Here is a 15,739-nt window from a genome sequence, read left to right on the forward strand (position 1 = left end):
CCTGCCTCCTTGGCTTGTATACTCATTGCTAACTCTTGCAATGCAAGGAAAAAGGTTTTGCTCTAAAAAGGTCCACTGGCTGAAGAAAGCAAACCACTTTCAGACTTAGCTCTGCAAAGGATCAATGTACCATGGTATTCTGCAGTTAACTGACCTAAATATATCATTGTTCTTGGAAATAATTGTTGACAAAGCCCAGATGCTCGTTATCACAGATGTTGTCAGAGCACATATCAACATCTAACATATGTAAGAAAAATATAAATCAACAATGGCTACAGATAAGAAGTAAATTTATCTGGCAACACTACTGTAATTATATAATGTAAATATAACAAGAGAAATACACATGGTCATACTTATTCCTCATTCTAAATTAGCTTTTTGCCCTTTACAGACATTGACCCAGAGCATGTTTCTTTTAAACATGTCCTTTTTGATCCTCTCTGTGCTGCTTAAACAAACCTTTTAACCTACTTTAACATCAACTGTCATAGTCAAGGCTGTTTACTCTACATGTGTAATTGAAACAAGACATCAGTCCATGCTTTCATGTCAGACCTCCTTTTCTCCTCCCCCCCCCCCTTTTTTTTTTTTCTTTTACATTAGACAAGACCATTTTATCTTTCTTATGTAAAAAGCACCACACTGAAACACTAGGAATGACTGACCTATTAAGGGCATTTGTTAATTATACAGACACTCACTTTAGGTTTTTTTGTGGGTTTGTTTTTTTTTTGTTTTTTTTTTTTTAAACACACAATGATTTTCAGTTACTTAACTTGAAAATTGCCTTTAATAGAGGCAATTGCCGTTGTTACATTAACCTCTAAGTGATTATCAACAAACATTTTTCCAAAATTCTGCATCAAAATCATCACTGGATAAAAGAAATAATCTCTTCCAGAAGGACAAAAGAATACCCCAATTCAAGGAAGCAGGGCTGCCCCCCTACTTTTACACAAATGCTTTTCCCTCATCTCAGTGGAATGCAAATTCTTTCCTATACAGCAATACTGCCTCAGCAGAGAAGTGGAAGATTCCTTCACCCAGACTACCTTACAGTGTGGTGGTTAATACTTTTTTTTTTTTTTTTTTAAGTAGAAAGTTCTAGGTCAAAGCTGCAGGACACAATCTGCTTCAAGAATCCCAACTCTCCAAGGACCTTTTGACCATTCTGGACAATTGCCAGAACCAGTATAAGTGTGTGCATCAGAATGTGTTTTCCCCCATGAGTTCAGCACATTTTCTCCCTCTACTTCAATTAGCTGTTCTCAATAAAGAGATTAAACGCAGCCTGCATCTGACTAGCTATTCCTTTGGGTAACAGTTAGACTACTTTATTTAAGAAAGATGGACACAACCACAACTTTGTTTTCTCCTCCTCTAGCACCATTCTAAGAGGAGACACTGTCCCACCAGTGCATGTTTGGGTGTGCTTCAACAGCTGAGCCTCTTCAACCTGTATAAAGCTTAAGCATTAAATATATTCCAAGCTACTGAAATCTTTATGAGGCTGCAGCAACTGGAAGGATGCTCAGGCAAATAATTCTAGCGGCCTGGGAAACTCCTAAAATCAAAGTGAGGTGGCTTTTGAGCATGGGACTTCTCAGCATTTCCAGGATTGCAGTTTTAGAGTTCACATACCTGTATCCTGCACAAATCCTACTTCTGGTGTCTGTCTGTTACTAAGTTTAAGCCTTCAAACTTTTCAGAGTGGAAAGGAAAGGTGATTAGCTGCAGTGAATGCAAGTAATCCTTTCGTACCACTCACTGTCATACTAAGAATCCTGTTAAGAATTCCTATTAAAGTATTTGGAGTCATGGGTATGTCCCATGTTAGATAAAGTTATAAAGTCTCCTCAGTACAAAAACTAACATTATGCACTAATTTATCCAAAACTGACAGCACAGAGTACAAACTTGCGTGTAATTAAGAAACTGCAAAAATTGGAACATATCTTGTGAACCAAGCCATGTAAGTGCAATTTTATATTACAAAAAACCCCCACCAACTAAAATAAATACAGTATTAGCATTGTCATTCCTTTATCTTAAATGCAGCAGAAAATTTACTTTTATAAAAAATTAGTGCCACATTACTTACTGGGCTTGGAATAGAGTCAGGATCAAGCTTCTTCTGCTGTGGACCTGGGAGCTGTGCTGGACCCCCAGGAAAAGCACCAGGATAAGACAGTTGAGATCCTGCCATCTGAGGACCATAGTTTGCTGCAGAGTTACAAATGACAGTTCATTTAAAGTATGTAAGTTGCCTTTAACATCAACTTTTGCCATACAATTCATTCTTACTCAGCTAAATGCAACTTCTCCTTCCCTCTGTTTATAGCAAGTAAAAGAAATTGATTACTTTGGCTCATATTGTCTTCATTTTAAAGGTAAACATAAGACCAGGTATGACAACTTTGGCTCCAAAGTCTTCAGGTATATGTCAAGTAAGGATAGTTAGTAGGGATTACCACAGCTACTCAAACCAGGCCACTACATTACTGAGAATCTCTCCCCTAACATCAGTGCAAACTGATCAGTTAGCTGGCTTTTTTGTTGTCAGAATAACTGTTTTACTGACCTATGTCAAGTGAAATAATTGTATTCAGTTACAATTCGTTATTGCTATAGTAAAGCATTTCTGAAAGCTGCTTATGACAGACAGTACTGTAAGACAGAGAGCAACTGATACATTTAGAGTATAAGAAAAACTCCTTTCTGTAGTATGTTGTGCCTTTACCCATTACTAACCAAATAATTCTGTTCCTGATCTAAATTAACCTCATTTTTCTCGTTACAGTCTCAGAGTGCTAAACTTTTGAGCAAAAGCACAGCCTGCCTTGAACGTATGGACTGACAATGCGAATCTTTCCATTCTACAAAGAGAGGATTAGATTTTTTGTTTTTCCAAGTCAGAACATCAACCATGAATAGCTGCAGTTCCACCAGTGATTCTCCACACATGTTTTGTTTTCAATTACATAATAAGCATCTTCCCTCACCTTGCTGAGGATGATATCCAGGTCCAGGAGGCTGTCCTGGAAGCTGCTGCAAGTTAGGATTTGGGGCGACAGGTCCAGGGATCCCGTCTTGTCTGGCCATAGGAGGCAATGATGGTTGAGCACAAAGACCATTAACACTATTTGCAGGTGGAGGACCCTGTGATCCAGGTGGTAACGCCATTTGCTGCTGGGTTGGTGGCAGCAGTTGTGGACCCTGAAGAGATGCTGGATGCCCAGAAGACATGCAAGAGCTCGGAGCAGTGCCAGGACCTGAGCAAGAAACTACATCAGCCAAGTCAAAAACAATAACCTACTAACTCTGTGTGGAAGGTGTTCTTTTTTTGCTCAATATACTTACAACATATAGACAATATTGTATCCCATACTGACAATGCTGCATTATGGGGATTCTGAATGTCTGTTCACATAACAAATCTGACCTCATAGTTTAAGTTTGAACTGATTCAGACATTTATTTCTTTTGGCTCTACTTTCAATAAAACCCCGCAGCTGGGCTGGATGGGGAAAGAAAGAAGGAAGCCAGCCTTTGACAATTCTTGATTAGAATACACAAAAATCACTATTTGCTTTTCAAATAATATTTGATTTCATAATGTGAAACAACATTCTTTTTGCTTAATAATAAATTTCTCTTAAGTGGCATGTTTTTGTTAATCTGCTATTTGCATTTCACCACGACAGGTTTGATGGGAGATAAATCCACTCATTTCATCTGGTTTACAACCATCTTCTGATTTTGATTCTAAAAGATGAAACATGTGGGAATTATTTTGTACACAGTGATGAGGAATAGTTTGCTGTTTATAAGATCCAGATTCCAATTAGAATTAAGAGCATGCTGGAAACAGGGTGTTTTTTTGAGACTTACAATCTGTAGATACTTATTACTTTACAAAACCTAGATTTTTTAGTAAAATTTCTCTCCAAAGACCTACAGAAAAATAATTTTCAGGAAAGCTAAAAAAATAATGAAAATTAGGTTTGGAGAAAAAGGACCAATGTGCTAATACACAAGTATTGAAATGCATCTTCTGCCAGACTAAAAAAAAATTTCACATGCAAAACACAAGCCCAGGTTCTCAGCTGGTACAAACAAACATCACTCCAGTAGCTTTACAAGCTGTGAATTTCAGCACTCTGTCAAGTTGCACCAACTTAGAGTTACAGTTAAGGAAAAATCAGAAGAACAAAACACAACACAGAGGCAGAATCGTAAAGAATCTATGTCTTCAGTGGTCTGAAGGGTATCTCAAACTTCCAGTGATATGACATGATATGCAAGATCATTATATTTTACATAATTATTGCTGAAAGTCATATAATGAATGCAGGAATAAAAAAAATATTTTGTTTTCAATAATGAGTTCCTATATATGAAGTGCTCTAGAGGTGCTTGGGCCACACTTCATCCTGGATAAAAAGGTCTGTTAATTGTGCACTTGCAGCTCAGTACATCAAGGTTGAATTTGAGTCTAAATTAATTTTTCTAAGGTGGAGGTGGTGTAAGTTTTCACAAGCAGTTGTACAAACAGAGGGTCAGACCCATGGTAGTTATGCAGGTTTCATTCAAGTCAAATCAGCAACTCGTAAAGCCAGGGTACAGTGATATAGTATCAGCGCAGCCTGAACTGAAAAGTTCACCTTTATACATATCTTACAAAGATATGAACTACCGAAGTGATCCTTATTTAAAAAATTCATCCCCCTAAACACACTGGCCTCAGCAAAACAAGAGGCTAACTAAATTCCAGTCCTTTTAAATGAAATGGTAAATTTCACCAGGAAGTAGTCAGGAAAAGCAGATACAACCAAACAGAAAATTAGTGGTGGAAACTAATTTACATGGAAGAATCACATGATCACAACTTCACCTCATGGTTTAGGTTTGAGATGTTTGAACCTGAAAATAAATGCAAACCAATTTAGATGAAAAACTAAACTGTAAGATTTGGACAAAAAAGAATCAGATAATTTCAAAACAGAGAGAAACTCTAAAAAGCTGAGAAAAATGAAATCCTGTCTCCATATTATTGCTCATGCCTTGGCTGTTACTGACAGGGTCGCCAAGTAATTTGGGAAATGACTGATATATGACTTTTATGGAAGGTTCATCAAACATCAGTTCAGCATCAACCCAAGAATATTGATTTAAGGAATAGGATGAGATTAAAAAAAATCTAAGAACTTGAGCAAATGATAGTGATCAAAGATTTAATTTTCTGTTTATATAGAATAAGTTCAATAAGTTGTTCAATAAGTTCAATAAATTCTATAAGTTTCTAAAGTCTTAATAGCTTTAACCAAGAAAAAGTCAATCAGATGAGACAAAACTGATTACCATAGCTATTTATCTGCATGCTGTTGAGCTGGTTAGCAAGTTGTGTTGTAGATGAAGTGGATGCAGTATTTGGGTAGGCTGGTTGTGACTGATGACTGTAGGGAGGATAGGAAGATCCTGTATTGCTTGGAGGTGGAGGGCCTTGAAACCTAAAGGAAGAATTAGTGCAGTTACGCAAAAAATTACATCAACCAATCGTAATTCTAGAAGATCTCATACCTTCTCAAGGGTGGTGCTGAAAGAATTAATTAGGACAGCCAAACTCTTAGAAGAGTTTGCTCACATTCTGCTCAGAAAATGTTTATTTGTATTAAAATAGTCATGAAGCACAAAGACTGCACACTGGTTTAAAAATAAAAAAGACAGTATATGTTTGTTTGCATACTTGTTAGAAATAAAGAAGAGTGAGTATGCCATGGCAAAGAGAGTGGTGATAATGAGAAACACAAGCTTCTGAACATATTGCATCACTCCATTCCCTTTCCATGCTTATAAAGGAAGATTCCCTACCAGGGATGCGTGAAGAAGATTAGGAGGAAAATCTGTGAAGAGAAGAAAATGAAGTGAGAAACTGTTAAGGAGTTCCCTGTAGTAGAGGAAAAAAGAAGATGCAGGTAGGGAAAAACTGCTTCATGATTATCAGATATGGAAAAACATAAATGCATGAAAAAGAACTACAGAAAAGAAAGAGGTAACACACATGTGGCTTATAAAGATACTATCTACCAGACTATCTCACTCTGGAAATATAAGATCTCCCAGAGGAGATATACACTGATTTTCCTATGACCACTCCTAAAACTGAGAAGGGGCCTAGCTATTTCAAGAGAAGTGGAATTCAATTTCCTTGAAATTTTGATGTGGAAATTTCCTGGCCTAGAATAGCAGCTCTTAGCAATTTGGGAATAAAACATGACCAGGTGAAAAACAGTAGATGTGTAGCTCTCAGGGCAATGACTGGAAGCTAGGAAAGAGAATCAGTATTTTGCTGGGTTGGTCATGTCAACTTGACTCTGATCACCTTGTTTTTTCAACTTCAGGACAACCACCACTTCTCCCTACACATTAGTACACTGTCTTTTACAACTGATCATCAGTCTCTTTGGGTCCTCCTTTAGTGATAACACACAGCCAACAAACAGCCTTCCCTATTTTGATGCCTAATAAAACATATACATGGCTTTATTTGAACGCAAATAACTATACAACAACTAAAAAGTGCAGATTAAGACTTTATTAAAGGATGTCAAGTTCACTAAAACTATATGTACACAAACTAAGTTCACCACTCCTGGGAGGTGAGCAAAATAATTAACATTTGACAGAATTAAATAAAAGAGCTAAGCATATTTAGCCACTTATAACTACCTGTTATATAACCACTATGTAATAAAGCTTGGCTATCCCCTCGTACTATCATTTTTCCAACATTTCTTTTTTGGCTTTCACCTGTCCCTATTTGTTCCCTTCCCCACTCCTGTCTCCTTCACTTCTTCCTGTGAGCTCTGGAGGCAGGACAACAGCACTTCAGATTGACTATGAAGATTTTATCTCAAACCTAAGCAAAAGAGTAGCAGTCATTCATCTGAGAGAGTATAACAAAACTACAGTATAAAATATCTTTAAAGTACCCTACGGAGCCTCAGCTGTGCTCCCACAACAATGAAGCAAAGACATCCTAGCAAGGCAGGGGGGTGGGAGGCATAGAGACATGGACCAGTTTCTAGTCAAAACTCACTGGCAAATGTTCATTTTTAAATAACAACTTCTTGGTACCTCATGACAAAGGAGAATTAAGACATCAGCAAGTGAAGAAAAAAAAAGCAACTACTTTACCAAACAGCAATTATCATAGAACGGTTTGGGTGGGAAGGGACTTTAAAGATCATCTAGTCCCAACCCTCCTGCCATGGGCAGGGACACCTTCCCCTAGACCAGGTTGCTCAAAGCCCCGTCCAACCTGGCCTGGAACACTGCCAGGGAGGGGGCAGCCACAGCTTCTCTGGGCAACCTGTGCCAGTGTCTCACCACCCTCAAGGAAAGAATTTCTTCCTTGTATCTAATCTAAATCTACCCTCTTTCAGTTTAAAACCGTTACCCCTCATCCTATCTCTACACCCCCTAATACAGAGTCCCTCCCCAGCTTTCCTTACTGCTGCTTTGAAGCAATGGATCTAAGATCAAGAAGAAAGAATAATTAAAAATAAAACAGACAATGCATGATAAAGACCTGACTTGCTGTAAAATGGAATTTAATGAGATTACAGATCACACTGTATGATCTGGCAATTTAACACAGGGAATCAAACTAGAAGATCCAGTTCAGAACTGGAATAAGTGAGAACTGCTGAAGATAAAAGGGATGCCATACTAAAATGTCAGCAAAGCAGCCAAAGAGAGATAACAGAGGTCAAATAGCTTAGATCTCATGTATTAATTCTTGAAAGTCACCTATGTGGCTGTTGCCCTGGTGTACTGGGCCCATTCTGGAAGTTGGTCTGGCTGAATTGATGTGTACCAGGTGGTGGAGGCCCAACAGGTGTTGATGATCCAAAAGGCACAGTTGATTTTGACACACCTGCAAAAGAAGAAGTACTTTTATGTAAAAACTCTGTAAGAAAGCACTAGATTGCAAAGATATATGAGTGTATGGCCCTGCTCTAGAAATAAAAATACCGGCTCTAGGCCACCCTGCTCGAGCAGAGGGGTTGGACCAGACACCCTCCAGAGGTCCCTTCCAATCTCAGCTATTCTGTGATTCCATAAAAAAGGACAGATTTCTGGTCAGCTATAGAAGCAGATATGAAAAAAGAACAGATAGTAAAAAGGAAGCAAATAGTAGCTGGTAACTTTCCAGCAAAAGAACCTAAGAGGGACACTAATAAAGAAGCAAGAATGAACAAACAGACCTGGCAATTCAATTTGGGATACTGATAATTCCCTGTCACCCAGTTATCTTTATAGGTAGAAGCAAGAGGTCCCTTTGATTTTGGAGATCACAGCCAGAAGGAAAACTTGGAACAACTTTTTTTTTTTTTTTAAAAAAAAAGCCTCCATTTGTAGAACCTGTAAACCTATGCTAAAAATGGTTCTTCATTCAGATCTAGAACAGTGACTGTGGAAAGACTATAATTTATATAAACAGCAGTACTGAATAAACAGCTTTTCAACCTGTATTTCTTGAATTATTTTCCTTTAAACTACTCTAACAGCAAAAATGTTTGATACCAAAACTGGTATTTTTGCCACGTATTCTTATAAGCCATTTACCAGAAGTAGTTCTATCTTTTGACTATATTCAGCATTGGATTAAGGTAACACAATTCCTGCTATCTTTCATAAGAAGTTTTAGAGAAACTGGGCAAAACTTCTTTTTCCTGTTTTCATGATGACACAAAAATCAAGGACAACACAGAGTATTTAAAAAAACTCAATATACTTGGATACTTAGTTCTGTCATTACCCTGCTTCACCATGTCAAATACTAAATTTAATGTGACTTATCATAATCTGAACATTATTAAAAATTTTGACAGAAACATTTTTTTTAGATGCCTTACAGAATATTTCAGACATCTTTATTTTAACTAATTTTCCCCTGTAACATCAGGCAAAATACTGAGATGGTCCCTCTTCCTGCCTCCCTGTCTGGGCTATGTATATGTGTACACTTACAGAGGGAAGAGGAAACCTTACTCTTTGGATATTTTCCACCACCCCAATTCACTAGTCTTGCATGCCCACTTCGACTTTACTGAAATTAGACCAGCATAACATACAGCAAAATGGACTTAAATTCTGTGTTCTCAAATGATTTTTTTTTTAAGCTTCAACCACCATGTACTCATATATTACACTTCTTGAAAGATCTGAAGCCACATATCAGTAAGTTAAAATTAATGAAAAGCAGAGACAGACAGCCATGTTTGTCAATTACATTATCTGTAGCACGACTATGCCAGTAGAAATAAAGCAAATATCCCCTTTGCCTGTAATTTGCTTGTACCCAAGGTGCCCTTCCTCATAGAAATTGTCTCCTGAGTGGTTAGAAAGCAGATGGGCTCTACTTACCATGCACTATCCAAATACATCACCCAGTAAGCAAGCTTAGTAGAACACCAGCTCATATTTATAGGCAAGTTTATGCTCAAGAATTCAGTAGGATGAAGGTCCTATTGTGAAGAATAAAACCTGCTTCTGAGAGCTTGCTTGCTACTAACACATGTGAGTTGAGAAACATTTCTCTATTCCCAAAAATGATCCCTTTTGTGTTTGTCCGTATTAGGTATTACTCATAATGTGGCATTAAGCACTGGTGCTTATTGCTTCCTGGACGATGGAATTCACACACAGAGGTCAGATATCCACTACCACACATATTACATCAACGTCTGAGCATCAACAATAACACAGACAAAGCTAGTGCAGGACCCTGTTGCAGCAACAGTGCAAAACTGAGCATTTTGTGCTGACTCAAATAAGAAAAAGAGATGCAAAATGCCTTCACAGAAAAGTAGACTCCGAAAACACATTTAAAGCCGAATTCATACCTGGCTGAGGTGCTGAGTATGAGGAGTTAGGGTCCCCATAATGCCCATAATGAAGTGAAGAATTAGATGGTCCAAAACCTGCAGAAAATCCTCCTATTCCTGGCTGGGACTGGGAATATGGAGGAGCTGCAACATAACCTTGTTGACTCATGATGGCAATATTCTCATTCCAAGTATCAGGTCCTCTTTAAGAATCTGCAAAAGAGAAAGTCACACCTGCTACTACTCTTCACTCTTTATCCATTTTAAAAGGCTGTGAACTATGTTTCCAAAAAAGACAAAAGACACATTTGAGGGCAAAAAAGGACCTGGAAGTCAGGGGAAAATAGTGGTTTTGCTTGCTTGTTTGGCTGGTTAGTTTTCTCAGCACTACATCACACGTCATGAATTTAAACAAATCACTGAATTTATCTGAATGGGATTTACCTCTCTCAGGCACATGGAGAGAAAAACTGAAAGTAATGGATGTGCAGGTGGAAGAAAAACTCAAAAGGAAATTCTCAAACTGTTCTCTTTACTGGTAAAACCTAGACTTCGACTACACCCAAAAAATACACTGTGAGTCCCGCTTCCCAAATACCAGATATCCCAGTGAACACGCTGAAAAATCAGGAAAGGCAGAGAGACCAGAGCATGAAACTCCTCTAGCAAATCCTTCTCCTGTCCTAGCAAACCTCTTTTTAGAGAAGGTATGGAACATGGCATCAGCTTTCCATCAAACCACCTACATCAGCCCCATTCCAAGCAAGGGTGAGGGAAGATTCCTTGATTCTGGTGCTGGTGAAACAGAGAATAAAGTACAGGATAGAGAGAGATCCTGTTTCCAGCTGTCTTTTGCATTAGTGGCCCAGGCCTGAGCAGCCTTTTTACTATGGGACTCCACAGTGTGACGAAATTGAGCACAAGGTATTCCACAAATGAGAAGCTGTTTTCTGAGGGTAGCATGGCCTCAACAGTACCATACGTTGTCCTTGCTATTACCAGGCATCTTTCCCCTAAGCTTTCACATCTTGATTCTGTTGTTGTTAAAGAAAGAAAAAACAAAAAAACCCCAAAACCAGAATTTGATTAAAAGCAATTCAGAAAAAGTCTTCTAATGATGAGAGCATTCACAAGCCATGTAATTTCTTTCTTGAAGTCAGATTTTGTTAAGCAGAATAAAAGAAACTTTTAGGAAACTTTCAGGAAAGAGTAACCTGATAATTGCAATCATTTTTAGAACTAGAAAATCTGCAGTATTCTGCATTACTAAACCAGATGATTGTATTTCATAAGACTAGTTGTCAGATATAATGCCCTCGCCACCAAGGGATTTGAAAAGCTATTAAAGTTGTACACTTTGCAGCCTTGATAGCTAGCTTTCTCTTTTCCATGTAAGAGACAATTTTTTGACTTCATATTGAATTTAACAAAACCAATATTTCACTCAGTTTCCTGGTGCCCAAATTAAGACTGTTTTGAGAAATGCTGGGGATCCAAAACCTGAATGAGCACTTACTCCTATAGAGTCCCAAGTACACAGGTCGGGCATCTCCAAAGAACTAAAGATACATGATATAAACTAGCTTTTTAGATGTTAAATGTTCCTTTGAAATAGCTTTCCCAACCACCTATACTTCACATTCTTAGGCTTGAGCCATGTAGTCATCTTTGAGTATGCAAACTGCATGAAAGTACATCAGGAACTGAGCTCCAGAAACACACACAAAGGCACCTCAAAATTACACGCAGCTCCAAGCACACAACAGACAAATTCATGCTGCCCTGGCACATGTCAGTAGAGAAAAACGATCTCTATCAGAAAACCCATCTCTAGGCTTCACACATTAAACCTACATTTCTCAAAAAAACCCCAAATGCAACAGCTTTATTAATCTTCCACATCAGGCTAGAAATCACTTTGAGCTAAGTACAGGGCCTAGTCCTCCTCACACATCGCCCCTGCAACCCTCTAAACCACGCTCCTCAATGTAGCATAAGATTTCTCAGTTGCAGTATTAAACTGCCTCAGATAGCTAATCTCAGGGAGTTGTCTTCTATTTCTTAGTTAACAAGGTAAACACAGAGAGAAGAATAAATGTTTAAACAGAGGCTTCATGCTGCCAGCTGTACATTCTCCCTCCCCTGCCCCCATCAGAAAAGACGTGGCAGTGTGAGCTTCAGTTGCTTCAAAAGACAGTAAGTCAGCACTCTATTACCTACACACTGGCACAGACACAGATTTATTTTATATCTATATAAGGGAGGAGATTTTCACTTGGAGGCAGCTGCAACAGCTAACACCTTTAGCTGCGACAGCATCCAGGGGAAACAACTTCCTCCACAGCTTACTCACACACAAAAAAAATCTTGCCACGTCAAACTTCCCACAGACAGTATAAACACAGAGAGGTAGTGCTGAAGAGAGACAGGAACTCAAACCACAAGAAAATAATATAAGTTTATTGAACCCAGTTCCAAATTCTATTTAACACTGAGTATATTCAATCCCTTCTCAAGATATGTATATATACCAACACATGATGAAAACAGTTTGGTGACATCACCCAAAATTTCAATAGAAACTCTAAGGTTTTAGAGATCAGGTTCTAACAAGAGACATACAGAATCACTCCGGCAGTTGCATGAGAAAGATCAGAGGATTTGCTAAACCCAGATCTTTTCCTGGGTTTGTTTACTACAAGTGTCACTACACAGAAGGATATAAAAACTTTTTTCTCCTGGTCTCTCTTAACACCAGTTTACCTTACACCCCATAACCTGAGGAACAGTCCTAACACGAGCACTTCTCCATGATTTCAATTACTGCTATTACTCAATAGGTTGTCACCCTTTTTTTTTTTTTCCAGAGGATCACTGTACCTATTGCAATGCTCTACTGCACTGATTATCTCTGTGAAGATGTAGAACTCCGCTATGTGCAATCAGAAGTAGGGCAACAGAATCAAAAGCAGAGGATCACATTCTTGGCTAACTGAAGGAGAACTATTAACTTTATATTTCTTCACAGACACTGTGCTTGGTAATGTATCAGCTAGGAAGAGGTGCTGTCCCTCCCCAAGGCATACTGCAATCTCCATCTGGCAAATAATCTTTGGGGTGTGTGCCTGTATCTACACACACGCACACAGAATGGAATATAGCTACACACATCACATTTTGTATGGTTTTTTAATAGCATATTTTGGAATAAGCTACGGGAGCATAAGCTTAAATTAACGTCAATTCAATGCAAAACCTTCAAACAGTTAACATTTCTACCCCCGTTAACTAAGAATTTTAAGTCAGTACAGCATGACAACAGGTCTGGGACCACCCCGCTCGGCGCGGGACACGCCGGTCCCCCGGCCCGGCGCGCAGGGGGCTCCCCGCGCAGGCAGGGGCCAGCCCCCCCCCTCCTGCCGCCGCGGGTCGCCCGGAGCCCCGGCGCTTCCCCCCCGCCCCTCCGACTGCCTCCGCCACGACCCCCGGCGGCAGCGCCCCAGCCCCCCGCGCTGCCCCCTCAGGCTGCGGCAGCGGCCCGCGAGAGCCCGGGGGGCCGTTAGGGCCGTTACCTGGGGGCCGCGCGCGCCTCCGCTCGGGGACACTCACGCCTCACCCGAGTGCCACGTCTGAGCCTGCCCGCGCGACACCGCCCGCCCCGTCCCCCCCCGGCCGGCCGCGAGCGCGCCCCGCCCCGCCCCGCCGGCGGCGCCTGCGCACTGCGGGCAGCGAGGCCGTGCCCGCCTCGGGGCCGGCGGCGGCTGGGAGGGGCCGGCGGGGGCGGCCCGGGGCCAGCATCGGCGGCGAGAGGCGGTCCGCGGCCCCGCAGGAAAGCCACCGCCGTGCAGCCGCCGCCATGGCAACGTGAGGCGACCGGGAAGAGCCGCGTTGCCGCTGCGGCCGGGCCGGGAAGGGGTGTTCGGCACGGGAAAGGGCTGGCAGCAGCGACTGCGCGGCTGAAGAGGCGTCCCAGAGAGAAAGAGACGGAGCAGCTGGATTACATCGTCGAGAAACCGATACGCACAGGACATGCAGCTTATAACTGATCATCAGTCCATTTCTTCTATATTAGGGGTCAAATTCCTCTGTAAGCATAGAAATGTCCTAAACACATAGGATACTTTTTCTCACATGTGCTTTAAAAACACAGTTTTATCCGTGGCTATGTATATATGTAAAATTATGCCACTTGAATATCTAGAGTGAAATATGATACAGGTACTTTACCTGTTTGCATACGCTGGCTTTAGTTACTGTTCAAGTACATTTAAAAATACTACTGTGGTTACAGGATAGTGTCAATGTTTTTCTAATTAACAAAGTAGAAACATGGGAGTAACATGAGAAAAGATGTGTTGGTAGAGGATTAGCAACAAGAAAAAAGTCATCACTCAGAGACAGCTCCATAACTCATCTGCATCTGGAATTCAGGCTTCATAGGCTTTCATATCCTTTGAGTATTTCTTCTCCGACCTTAATAAAGCAGTGAACAGTTTTACATGATGCTAAATCTCAGTAATGGCTACCTCAGGCAAGATTGTCAAAAGCATTCATCATTACGCAAAATAAATCTGAAAAAAAAATCCCAGTGCCTTTGAAACAGATGTCAAAATGAAGGAACACAGGGGCATCCTTTACATGAAAGACTCACAAGAAGCCTCATCAAGCAATGCAAACTGGGCAAGAACAAGCCTTGACTTGTGTTCATTCTTAATGCTATCCAGAGCTGGATTCACCACCAAATAACAGAAGCTGGTTTTCTACCTGTTATCGGAACCAATACTGTTGGGTATGTCAGTGAAAATCTAAAACCCTTCAAATCTCTCACAACTGTCTAATCAGAATGGAAAATTTAGACCATGAGGTGACAAGCATCAGTTAAATTGCATGTGGTTTTGGCTGCAGAGTATCAGTGACTCTTTCATAAGCAGGATGCAAAACAATGCCTTTTATCACTGCCGTGCTGTAGTTTCACCCGTTGTCCCTATCTCTTTTGCTGGTTTTATGGACACATACAATTACCGTCAGTTATGCAAAATTCTTTTGAAATACCATGCCGCTGAGGAAAATAACGGCTTTAAGTTTGGACATTCCCTATTTTGTTGTGGAGACAGGCGGGTCACTGTCCCACCAGTCGTGTTGTGTCTAGCTCATGGCTATTAACAGTAAGCAGCTGTGGATAATTCAGCACTGAAGAACCGTGCACTTACTTGGCCACTGAATACTTACTATCAGATTTCTCCTGCCTGAAATCAGCTCTAGTGAAACTGAAAGATGAGATCAGCAGAAGATAGCGAGGAGAAGCTCTGGCATTGTCAGTTCTTCCCCTGTTTCAGGCCCGCTCTGGGAATGGATCAGGATGCCCCTTTTTGAGGATGCAGCTTTGCTTCCGTTGTCCTTTAGCCTGGAACACTTGAGACAAAAGGCACCCAGCATGTCACTGTCCAGATGTTTTCAAGCTGCAAGTAGCATATATCTACAGTTTCCACCTATAACATTAAAAGTAATATAAAGTTTTCAGTTTCAGAAATGTGGAAACATCATTAAAGATTTAAGTGCATTCCTGGTCTGGAAAGTAATTTCATAAAAATGAGAATGCAGGATTGCTATGAAGGATTGTCACTTCATTTTAATTAACTCATTTTAATTAAACTGTATCAGAAAATCTGAGAATCGGACTGGTTTCTCCTCTATCATTATCAAAAATGAAGATTTTGTAGGTTAAAATAAATAGAAGAATTTGTCTACATCTACATGCTTTTTCATCTATATTAAAAAATAGCAAATCCCCTGCCTCTAAAATTTCACTTTTAAAGTTCTGACTGGAATTTTTTTCTATT

At 40.1% G+C, this 15,739-nt stretch overlaps 1 protein-coding gene across 3 annotated transcripts in view; it reads right to left on the bottom strand.

The window, feature by feature from the left end:
• Positions 1 to 15,258, bottom strand: part of SEC24D (SEC24 homolog D, COPII coat complex component) — a 58,112-nt gene extending 42,854 nt beyond the window's left edge. Inside the window, exons 1-6 of one of the 3 annotated variants that reach the window (XM_074867206.1) lie at positions 15,129 to 15,258; positions 9,918 to 10,112; positions 7,819 to 7,945; positions 5,368 to 5,516; positions 3,009 to 3,290; positions 2,108 to 2,229 (exon numbers count right to left, since the gene is read on the bottom strand). In XM_074867206.1, the coding sequence (XP_074723307.1) occupies positions 2,108 to 2,229; positions 3,009 to 3,290; positions 5,368 to 5,516; positions 7,819 to 7,945; positions 9,918 to 10,068 (831 nt within the window). In that variant the 5' untranslated portion in view covers positions 10,069 to 10,112; positions 15,129 to 15,258. Of the gene's footprint in view, positions 1 to 2,107; positions 2,230 to 3,008; positions 3,291 to 5,367; positions 5,517 to 7,818; positions 7,946 to 9,917; positions 10,113 to 13,471; positions 13,546 to 15,128 lie in introns of those variants that run through there. The other 2 variants (XM_074867207.1, XM_074867205.1) reach the window with 2 other exon arrangements.
• Positions 15,259 to 15,739: the final 481 nt, after the last annotated feature.

Source organism: Strix uralensis, chromosome 4, assembly GCF_047716275.1.
Source record: "Strix uralensis isolate ZFMK-TIS-50842 chromosome 4, bStrUra1, whole genome shotgun sequence".
NCBI lineage: Eukaryota > Metazoa > Chordata > Aves > Strigiformes > Strigidae > Strix > Strix uralensis.